The 11,608-nt window shown below is 51.5% G+C and overlaps 1 protein-coding gene across 1 annotated transcript; it reads left to right on the top strand.

The window, feature by feature from the left end:
• Positions 1-753: 753 nt before the first annotated feature.
• Positions 754-2,562, top strand: LOC119288066 (cytochrome P450 94B3-like). The gene has a single exon (XM_037567690.1). The coding sequence runs from the start codon at positions 808-810 to the stop codon at positions 2,398-2,400; it is 1,593 nt and encodes a 530-aa protein (XP_037423587.1). The 5' UTR covers positions 754-807; the 3' UTR covers positions 2,401-2,562.
• The last annotated feature ends 9,046 nt before the right edge of the window (positions 2,563-11,608 follow it).

Raw genomic sequence — 11,608 nt, 5'->3', positions numbered from 1 at the left:
CACAACGGCGACCTAGCCCGATCAATCCCGGAGATATAAACAGCAGTAGCACGCACACGGCCAATGAGGACCTCCAAAACCGCCTTGTCAGCCTCCTTAATTAGAGATTTCCACTGCTACAAGAATACGGACAGTTTGAATATGACATTAGCCGCTGAGTTAGGGAACACATGTTCAATAGTAGATTTGAATATAGACAACTTTGTATTGTTGCAAAGAAAGAAAAGAACCACAATAACTGTAATTAGCACGTTCAATAATTAAGTTTGTAACTGCCAAATTATGTGACCGGTAAATTTGTCTTAATTATGCTCAAACTACTAATGTATCAAAATTTAACATCCAATTTATTGGTGCACTTCAATGGTATTTAAGCTTACGAAAGTAAATTTTGTAGAAACGTAATCTACTAATCCTCACCTATCACCCGTTCCGGCTATGCTTCTAGCGTCATCGGATTCGATCAGCGTTTGTCTTCGATGGATCCACGTGGATCAAGTCTTCGTTGTGTGTCCATGTGTCATGTTAAATTATTTCGATTTATGTTTTTCTTCATCGACGACGGTTGATATTCTGGTGGGCTGGTACAGTGGTACTGGAGGGCCCAAGTGGTTTTCTAGAATTCTATGCTAGCACTTAATAAATATATGGCCATCGCTTTCCGGGAGAGAAAAAAAGGAGCAGCAAAGGGCGAGCAGGTACTTGGTATATATATGTCGACAAATACTGTGTGTTGCCTCGTCCATCCTTTCTCTCTCCAACCCTACCTCCTTTGTTCTGATTATAATCACTAGATCGAGGTACAGGATGGTACCTTACATGCTGTGCTTTCAGTTCGTGGCGTGTTGCCTCCTGGTCCTGCTCTACTCGCTTCGATCTGGTTCTGCCAGCAGCGCTGGCCATGGCCCGAGAAGCTACCCGGTCATCGGCTGCCTGCTCGCCTTCTACGAGAACCGGCGGCGGCTCCTCGACTGGTACACCGAGATGCTGGCGGCCTCGCCCACCCAGACGATCGTCGTTGACCGCCTGGGCGCGCGCCGGACCGTGGTGACCGCGAACCCGGCCAACGTCGAGTACATCCTCCTGGGCAACTTCGGCAACTTCCCCAAGGGGAAGCCCTTCACCGACGTGCTCGGCGACCTGCTCGGCAATGGCATCTTCAACGTCGACGGCGACAAGTGGTTCGCCCAGCGGAAGCTGGTCAGCCACGAGTTCTCGGCGCGCACGCTCCGTGAGCTGGAGATTGCCGTGCTCGAGGCGGAGGCGCTCGACCGCCTCGTGCCGGCGATGGAAGCGGCCGCTGAGCCGGGCGGCGGCGCCGTGGACATGCAGGATGTCCTCCGCCGGTTCGCATTCGACGTCATCTGCCGTGTCTCGCTGGGCGTTGACCCGGGATGCCTCGACCCGGCATTGCCCGCGCCGAGGCTGGCCACCGCGTTCGACGCCGCCGCCGGGATCATCGCCAGGCGCGGGGCTGCGCCGCTGGCCGCCGTCTGGAAGATCAAGCGTGCGCTCAACATCGGCTCGGAGCGGCGGCTGCGCGAGGAGGTCAAGGTTATTCACGAAGCCGTCATGGATCTCATCAGGAGCCGCAAAAAGGAGCGCTTCCTGGTCAACGCCGGCGACGAGAGGAACGACCTGCTGTCGCGGATGATCGATTGCGGCTACGCCGACGAGGATATCCGGGACATGGTGATCAGCTTCATCATGGCCGGCCGCGACACGACGTCGTCGGCGCTGACCTGGTTCTTCTGGCTGCTCATGCGCCACCGCGACGTGGAGCGAGACGTGCTGGAGGAGATCACGAGCATGAGACGAGACAGCAGCAACGGCACCTACGCCGGCGAAGGCTTCGACCTCGACGACTTCCGCAGGATGCGGGTGCTCCACGCGGCGCTGAGCGAGACCATGCGGCTGTACCCGCCGGTGGCGTGGGACTCGAAGCACGCGGCGGCGGCAGACGTGCTGCCGGACGGCACCCGTGTCTGGCCCGGCGACCGGGTCACCTACTTTCAGTACGGGATGGGGAGGATGGAGGCCATCTGGGGCTCCGACGCCGGCGAGTTCAGCCTGGAGAGGTGGCTCGCACTGCCGACGGACAGCAACTCGGCGTCTGGCGGCGTGTCTCCCTTCAAGTACCCGGTGTTCCAGGGCGGCCCGCGGACGTGCCTGGGCAGGGAGATGGCCTTTGTGCAGATGAAGTTCGTGGCCGGCGCCATACTCCGCCGGTTCGACCTCCGCCCCGTCGACGAGGGCCGCACGCCGGCGTTCCTGCCGCTGCTCACTTCCCACATGCACGGCGGACTCAAGGTGACGGTGAGGAGGAGGAAGGTGGAGACCACAGGCAACGGCCTGCAGGACGCAGCTACAGCCGAAAACCGATCATCATTTTTTAGCTAGTGGTAAATGGTCACACCCTGGTGTAAAAAAGCAAATAATTTTTCATATACATCCACTTTGTACATGCCCATACATACATACGATGATCATATGAATCTGATGTACACACAGAAAAGAATTCAATTCCCGCACAGAATAAAAACACTGATTGATTCCAAGAAACTCGAGTGGTACTTGATTTCCGGCAAGAAATTTTCGCCGTGGTCCCATCAATTCTATTTTATTTCGAACAGTAGGGTCCCATCAAAGTGAAACGAACTAGTACCGGTTGATGTGCTCGCAGTAAACTTTTTTCTTTAGGGGATGCTTGCAGCAGTTTGAACACTGTTTGTAAAACGGAGCCGTGAACTTGTCAGAGTCAGACGAGATAAACTTGAAGGAAAGTTCAGGCAGATGCTAGTAGGAGTACTAATCAATAATTCCTGTCAAGAAACTAGTAGAATTAGAATAAAGCGGGACGCACGTTTCATTTGGCGACGCGCACATGTGGTATAAAAAGGTCGTCGCCCGTCCGATGTGAGGTTGGAAAGTTTGATTGGTTTTGTTTCAGTTAAGATGGGCGCATCAATGAGGAGCATGTGGGTTTTTTCCACGGATGGGGTTGGTTGGGGGAGGATGATGTAGCTATCGGGCGCAGGGGTGGGAAACTAAACGCTAGCTGCTGCGAGATGGACTTTTTTTCTAGCTGTTGAAAGCTCGGCTTTGCTTTTTTAGTCGCTGAAATATCAAGTTGCCGGGGAGGAAAAGGGGTCAGGCGAATGGGGCGCGTTCGAGGAAACCCCCACCCCACCCCTAGGGGGAATAGATATATTCCGGCGGTTCAATGCGTCATGGACCACGTGCGTAATGTGTGGCGTGTCGTGATCTGGCCCGGCGCGATCCTGCCACCCCTTGCTTTCACACCGGGAAGTCTGTCTCCTGCCCCCATATTGTATTGTTTTCTCTGGAGAACGACATCGTGTTTTATTACTTTTGGGAGCTGGACTTGTTTCCTCGTGATGTGGCCACTGAATCATACAGTGCGTACATAACAGCTGGCGGGAATATCTTTGGAAGTTCGCTGTGTAGATTTGCTTCAACGACAAAAGCTGGAAGAAACGGCAAAAAACGAAAAGATAAGGAGCGCACGTTCGCGCTGCTGCTTCCTCTCACGACCCCCGTCTGGACCGTTGGATCGCCGAGAGCGGCGGGCATCATTTTTTTCGAGAATACATTAATGGTGTATCATATTTTTATAGAAATAAGCAAACATAATTACAAAAAGATAGGCATAGATGCGAACATCAAGCTAGCAAGACTCACTCAACACCTAAGCAAACACTAGCCTAACTACCCACGAATCGATGTAATCTCCCAACTCCAGCTTCATCCCAAACTTTAAGTTCATCCATGATTTGGTGCACCAACGGCCGCGGCTTCCTCTGTTGCTCCAACCGCCCAAAAACGCTTGCATTCCTTTGCTTCCATAAAGACCATGCAACGAAGATGACAATGGTGTCAAAACCTCTTCTATCACTCGTCGAGATGGCACGACGCGTCTGAAGCCACCACGCCTCAAGCGAGTCACATGTGTGTGGCTATCGAACGGTGATACTGATGGCTGTGAAACATAAATGCCATACTTCCTTTGCATACGTGCAATGTAGCATGATATGGTTTACCGTGTCTTCATCTTGTAGGTACGTGTAGCAAACTGTCGTAGAGTCCTGCAGGCCATGCCTAGCTCGCCGATCCGAGGTCTAGAGCCTGTACTGCACCGCTAACCATGCAAAGATTTTGCATTTGAGAATCGCCCTACTCCTCCAAATACACTCGTAGGTAGGGGAAGTTGCTAGCCCGAGGTGCAGAATCCGATACACCGAGCGGGCAGTGTACTGGCCCGATGTATCCCAAGGCCATGCAAATGTATCCGGTCCCTGCAGGTCGCGATGTGCATCAGTAGCCACTCTGAGATGCTTGAGCTGCATCAGGGCCATGAAAGGTGGCTCTCCATTGATGTCCATCTCCCACCTGTTGTCCACCATAGCTTGGCCCATCGTCCGTTGGTTCTGCACTCTAGTGGGAACCAAGGGTAAGATGGCCGGTGCAATGTCCGCCACAGCCAAGCCGTTCATCCATCGGTCCTTCCAGAAGAGGACTCTATCCCCAGCTCCAACTGTGATTTGCACCAAGCGATTGAACACTTGCCTCGCTTCTTCGTCGACCAAAAACGGGATTCCTTGCCAAGGTCTGGTCAACTCCGTCCTCCTCAGCCACTCCCATCTTCCCCTTAGGGCAAGGGCTTGCATCTTCAAATTCTTTACTCCGAGGCCTCCAAACCTTGTTGGGTGACAGATATTATTCCATGCCACTAGGCATTGCCCGCCATTTACGTTAGCCTTCCCGGCCCAGAAAAACGACCTCATCCATGTGTTAATTTCGTCAAACACCCAATCAGGAGCATTAAGCACCATGAGCTGATGGATAGGGCTCGCCGCCACCACGGATTTGATGAGAGCAAGACGTCCAGGCCTTTGAATGAGACCACGTTGCCAAGCCGGGATAAATTTCCTAACTTGATCCAAAAGTGCTTGCCAATCTGCTCTTGTGAGTTGGTGTATCGCTAGAGGAATGCCTAGATACTTGCATGGAAACTGGCCAATGCCACATTGCAGGTGGAAGGCAACTCTCTGCTGGTCCTCCTCCGTGCCTCTAATCAAGATCGCCTTGGATTTATTGTAGTTGACATCCAATCCGGATGCCTCGCCAAAGCTCTCCAGCGCCAGCTTGACGAAAGCCAAGTCCATCTCCGTCGGTCTGATGAACTACGCAACATCGTCCACGTAAATAGACAGCCTCTGAGTAGGAGAGTCCCATTGAATTTGCTAACTACTCCTTCCTCGGCTCCCTTCCTGAACAGCACCTTAAGTCTTCCATAGCAATGGCGAACAAGAGTGGTGAAATGGGATCCCCTTGGCGAAGTTCGCAGGCGTGCACAAAGCTCTGTCCAGGGCATCCATTTACCACAACCTTCGTGCTAGCAGTTTGTAACAAGATAGCCACCCATCTGATCCAAGCCTCCCCAAAACCTTTCTTCCTCATCACTTGGAACAAGAACGACCAGGACAAGGAATCGAACGCCCTCGTGATATCAAGCTTCGGAAACACTCCCAGCGTCTTCCTCGCATGTAATTTCCTAGCAATATGTCTGACAAGGGGAAATTATCATGCGGGCATCTTGCTTCAATGAAAGCCGATTGGTTTGCCCGTACAATTTCTTTCATGCATCTCCTTGCCCTAAAGGCCAGCGCCTTGGCGAAAAGCTTGGCAAAGCTGTGCGTCAGGCTAATCGGGTGATAGTCCCCCACAGAATCAGCATTCGCTCGCTTCGGAATCACGGTGATCAACGCCTTGTTCAACTTGCCAAACCCACGGCCATCTCCAACGTACAGCTTCAAAATAGCTACCATAATATAATTCTTGATTATAGGCCAAGCCTTCTGATAGAAGATGCCTATAAAGCCATCTAGACCCGGAGCACGATCGGCCGGCAAGTCTTTAATGACATTCCAAATCTCCTCCTCCGTAAATATGGCGTCCAGATCTTGTAAATCCACAGTTTCCATCTCAAGGCAATCAAGGGCAAGGGTAAAATACCGGGCCTGGCACTTTCCCATTTGGTTCCTGAACTCGGTGGTGAAAACCTCCTCCTTTTGGTGCTGCTCAGTGATTATATCGTCTCCCCTCTTGACATGCGCAATATAATTCTTGGTGCGTCTTCCATTGGCCACCGCCTGGAAAAGTCTAGTGTTGGCGTCGCCAGCGCCCAGCCATCTAATCCTCGAACGCTGCCTAGCAATAGTCCACTCAAGAGACGCTAGCCCTAGCATGGCCATATTTAGGGTCCTCCGTCATAGCTCTTCTGAAGTTAGGGTTCGAAACTCTTGCGCTTGTTCCAACCTTAGGATCACCCAGTTGGCCACTGCAAGCATGGTTTAGATGTTGCCAGTCTTCCACTGCCCCCACGATTGCAGTGCCATGGCCGCTTTCCGGAATAGAGCATCGATTCTTTTAAATGGATCGATGACGGCATCATCACATACCCAGGCCGCTCTGACTGCGTCTTCGAACCCCTCCAACTTAGTCTAGTACATCTCAAATCAGAACCTCCGCTTTGTGTTGCACATGGCCTTCATACTTAAGTGTAAAGGAGCATGATCCGACACATTCGTTCCCAGCGCCTGCCGAAAGCAGTCCGGATTCATTAGATCCCAGTCCACCGACACAAGGACACGGTCTATTTTGGTAAGGGTAGGGCAATCTCTCTCATTTGTCCACGTGAAGCGTCTCCCATGCATATACGACTCCTTTAGTTCGAGATCATCCACGGACACCCTGAAGTAGGTCATGGTGCACCGATTAATGCTTGTGTTATTTTTCTCCGATGCCTGAAGTATCATGTTGAAGTCACCCAGTAGCATCCAGGGACCGGGGCAAGCCATCCTCCGTGACGGAAGCTCCTGCAAAACTTCTCATCTCCTTGTGGACCATACACCACTGTGATCCACCATTGACTCCTGTCTAGGTTATGAACCAGCCCCGGGAGAGCATGTGTGTCCAAGACAACATGATCCACCTGCACCATGGTCGAGTCCCACACCAAGACCACACCTCCACGAGTATCAATCACTGGGAGGTAAGAAAAACCATCATATGATGGTCCGATACATTGCATGATTGTAAAATGGTCTACAACATCTAATTTCATCTCCAAGAGACACATCATATTACATTTGATCGAGGAGATGAACTCCCTCACCACCTTCTTTTTTGCCGGATTGTTCAAACCTCTCACGTTCCAGCATGTAATCGATGGGCTTGGATCCATGATTGACATGTATAAAACTCCAGCACCAAACTGCACAAAGACTATGCAGCGATCACCATCGCGTTCCCTCCCTCAAGTTCAGCCCTCGGTGGTAGCATCTTGCCAAAAATTGCAGCGATCACTCTCACATGTTGCTCGCGGAGTGGTGAGTCAAATAACTCCTTGAGCTCATCCACAACAGCCTCACCTGGCTCTAGATCCTCAGGGACCAAGCCTAGGGCTCGCAACAGAACATTCTCCGTCGGCGTCGCCTTGGTTAGTGTAGTCATCCCAGCTCTCTTGGTTGCCCTGGTCGTAGGTCGGGAGGGTGAAAGGCTCAGCATCCGAGCGGAGGGACGAGGCATGTACTTCCTTCAGAATAGGGGGGCTAACCTCTTGATAATGTTAGTGCATAAAGTCTTCATCCGGCCATACGCCACCTCCTCCTTCTGCGATATCCCCTGGTTCGCTTCTGTATCCGTCTCCAACTGCACCTCACACTATTGAGCCATAGTCACTGAACCATGTGTATCAGCCTGCACATCTCCTCCATTTGCATGTTGGGTATCATCCACATGCAGTGGTGATGTGACACCCACGTCTCGCTCCTCCATGCATGCACCAACGGGAGGGAATCCCACTCCCCATCAACACATCCTGTCAAATCAGTAGGTGGGTCCCTCTGCAGCACCTTGTCCTTATCAGAAGTGGGAGCCGGCTGCAATAGGTCACGTCCACATGGCAGTAGGCCCTCCAACTGGATTGGTCCGCACTGACCCAGAGGCTGGCACTGCGCTGTCTCGATCTTCGGCTCAATCATTGGAGGGTCGATCACCCATCCCGTTGCACTGCTATGGCCGACCTCCCGTCTTTCCACTTCCGGAGCCACCAAAGCTGCAAGCGGGCCCGCCTGCGATGGTATAGCGCTCTGGATAGGCTCGCGCTCCGCCAAGTCAGTATTGGTCGCTTCTTCCTGGTTTGAAATTGCAAACCTGCCAGTACCTACTGCCGGTCCCACCACTGTTGTCTGGGGATCCGAAGCAGAGGCCACTTTTTGGACCGTCTCAGGCACCACCACAATCGATGCCAGCTGTGGCCTTGTGCTCGACGCGCGATCTGCCCGTTGTTCCTCGACCCCCATCACTACCGAATCCTCCGCATGAGCTGTACCGCGATCACCGGCCTCATCCATTACCAAAGCTACTAGCGAAAGTTCTCTGCGCCCTGACCCAGCTGCGCCTGCCTGGACCTGATCCTGATCCTGCCTTGTGATAGCCAACCCGGTCAGACGGTCAAAAGCAGAGGTCCTGACCGCGATACGGTCGCTGACAAGCACCTGCTGGCACACCAGGGCCACCACCGACGCATCCTCCATGGCGGGCAGCCGCCACTCCATGGCCGCCATGGATCGACCGGTCAGTCCACCGCGACCGCCGCCACCGGAACTCGCGCCATTGCCGCCACAGCCCAAGCTCGCACCTCCCTGAGAATCACGAGCACCGAACTACCTTGACCGACGGCGAGCCGCGGCCCCACCGCCACCATCCATGCTGCCCTCGGAGTCCGGCAAACCACTCTGACCACTGCTGGAAAAACCTCCTAGAAATCATGGCTCCTCGGCCTCTGCAAAATCTTGAACTTTCACAAGATGAATGAGAACTTTGTATTGCAACAGCGCAGGCTGTGACGGCCGCACCCCCAAGCCAGGTTCTGGCACCCCCAGCCAACGGAGCGTCGGGATCGCCTCTGGGTCCATCGTCCACGCCGTAACCTTGAAGGAAGAGAGGTCCGCCCAGGAGCTCGTCTCCGGTGCCACCACATCGACCAAGCAAGACGAGCCCAGAAGCCGCTCCACCACCTCCAGCTCCCAGGCATGCGGCGGGATGCTCTCAATCTCGACCCACACCTTGTTCCTGAACACTGAATGCACTGCTTGGGCTTGCCGATTCCACTAATGGAAGAACAATCTGACCCCGTGATGGTCCACCGCCGGCATGGCGCATAACCTGTTCGTGTGCTCTAGGCGCGTGAAGACTATGAGGAAGTCCTCCGGCTGGAAATGGTGCATGGACACCCACTGTGGCTCGATGCCCACTTTGACCTGCAGCACCTCGAGGACGAACTCCGGCGAGATATCCTTCCATGCGCCAGCCACGTATGCCACCATGGATAACTCCAGCCGGCCCTCCAACTCTTCCATGGACCGGGAGCGGCGCACCAGGAAAAGCTCCGACGGGTCGAACTCCTCATCCAGAGGCAGCACTGGCCGCGGCACCGGGTGTCGAGGCCAGACCGGCGGCACTGAGGCCAGACCGGCGGCACCGATGCCGACGACGGAGGCGGTGATACGTCTCCAACGTATCTATAATTTTTTATTGTTCCATGCTATTATATTATATGTTTTGGATGTTTAATGGGCTTTCATATGCTCTTTTATATTATTTTTGGGACTTACCTATTAACCGGAGGCCCAGTGCCAGTTTCGGTTTTTTTGCCTATTTTAGTGTTTCGCAGAAAAGGAATACCAAACGGAATCCAAATGGAATGAAACCTTCGCGATGATCTTTCTTGGACCGAAAGCAAACCAGGAGACTTTGAGTGGAAGTCTGTAAATCTGTGAGGCGGCCACGAGGCAGGAGGGCGCGCCTAGGGGGTAGACACGCCCCCACCCTCGTGAGCCCCACATAGCTCCACTGACGTACTTCTTCCACCTATATATACTCTTATACCCTAGATCGATCGCAGAGAGCCACAAAACCACTTTTCCACTGCCGCAACCTTCTGTACCCGTGAGATCCCATCTTGGGGCCTCTTCCGGCGATCTGCCGGAGGGGGAATCGATCACGGAGGGCTTCTACATCAACACCATAGCATCTCCAATGAAGCATGAGTAGTTTAACAAAAACCTTCGGGTCCATAGTTATTAGCTAGATGGCTTCTTCTCTCTCTTTGATTCTCAATACAAAGTTCTCCTCGATGTTCTTGGAGATCTATTCGATGTAATACTCTTTTGTGGTGTGTTTGCCGAGATTCGATGAATTGTGGGTTTATGAACAAGATTATCTATGAATATTATTTGGTTCTTCTTTGAATTCTTATATGCATGATTTGATATCTTTGCAAGTCTCTTCGAATTATCGGTTTAGTTTGTCCTACTAGATTGATCTTTCTTGCAATGGTAGAAGTGCTTAGCTTTGGGTTCAATCTTGCAGTGTCCTTTCCTAGTGACAGTAGGGGCAGAAAGGCACGTATTGTATTGTTGCCATCGAGGATAAATAGACGGGGTTTATATCATATTGCTTGAGTTTATCCCTCTAACATCATGTCATCTTGCTTAATGTGTTACTCTGTTCTTATGAACTTAATACTCTAGATGCATGATGGATAGCGGTCGATGTGTTGAGTAATAGTAGTAGATGCAGAATCGTTTCGATCTACTTGACACGGACGTGATGCCTATATTCATGATCATTGCCTTAGATATTCTCATAACTATGCGCTTTTCTATCAATTGCTCGGCAGTAATTTGTTCACCCACCGTAATACATGCTATCTTGAGAGAAGCCACTAGTGAAACCTATGGCCCCCGGGTCTCTTTCTTATTATATTGCATCTCTTTTATTTTCATCGCATCTCGTTTACTATTTTGCAATCTTTACTTTCCAATCTATAAAACAAAAATACCAAAAATATTTACTTTACTATCTTTATCAGATCTCACTTTCACGAGTGACCGTGAAGGGATTGACAACCCCTTTATCGCGTTGGTTGCAAGGTTCTTGATTGTTTGTGCAGGCACTAGGTGACTTGTGCGTTGTCTCCTACTGGATTGATACCTTGGTTCTCAAAAACTGAGGGAAATACTTATGCTACTTTGCTGCATCACCCTTTCCTCTTCAAGGGAAAACCAACACAGGCTCAAGAGGAAGCAAGAAGGATTTCTGGCGCCGTTGCCGGGGAGATTTATGCCAAGTCAAGACATACCAAGTACCCATCATAAACTCTTCTCCCTCGCATTACATTATTTGCCATTCGCCTCTCGTTTTCCTCTCCCCCACTTCTAAAACGATTTTCGAAAACCTTTGTCTTTCTATCGCCATTGCCGAACCAAAAGGGGCTATGGGTTTTCTCCCGGGTTTTAATACTTTGGATAGTCCCTCTGTGTTTTCTAAGCTCACAAATAATGATGCTATGGAAGGACCTACCGGGATTGTTGATGAGAGCTTGAATACTTTTGATGAAGATGATCCTTAAATTTTTCGTTATTTGCTTGATGAATCTTTGAAAGATGCTTTGGATAGGCTATTAAGGATCCGAGCCAGCTATATGCCCCAATATCACATTGAGATTTACTTAAAAAGT

This window comes from Triticum dicoccoides, chromosome 1A (assembly GCF_002162155.2).
Source record: "Triticum dicoccoides isolate Atlit2015 ecotype Zavitan chromosome 1A, WEW_v2.0, whole genome shotgun sequence".
NCBI classification, from domain to species: domain Eukaryota; kingdom Viridiplantae; phylum Streptophyta; class Magnoliopsida; order Poales; family Poaceae; genus Triticum; species Triticum dicoccoides.
The sequence above is the reverse complement of the archived record's forward strand: the minus strand, read 5'-3'. Positions and strand labels throughout refer to the sequence as shown.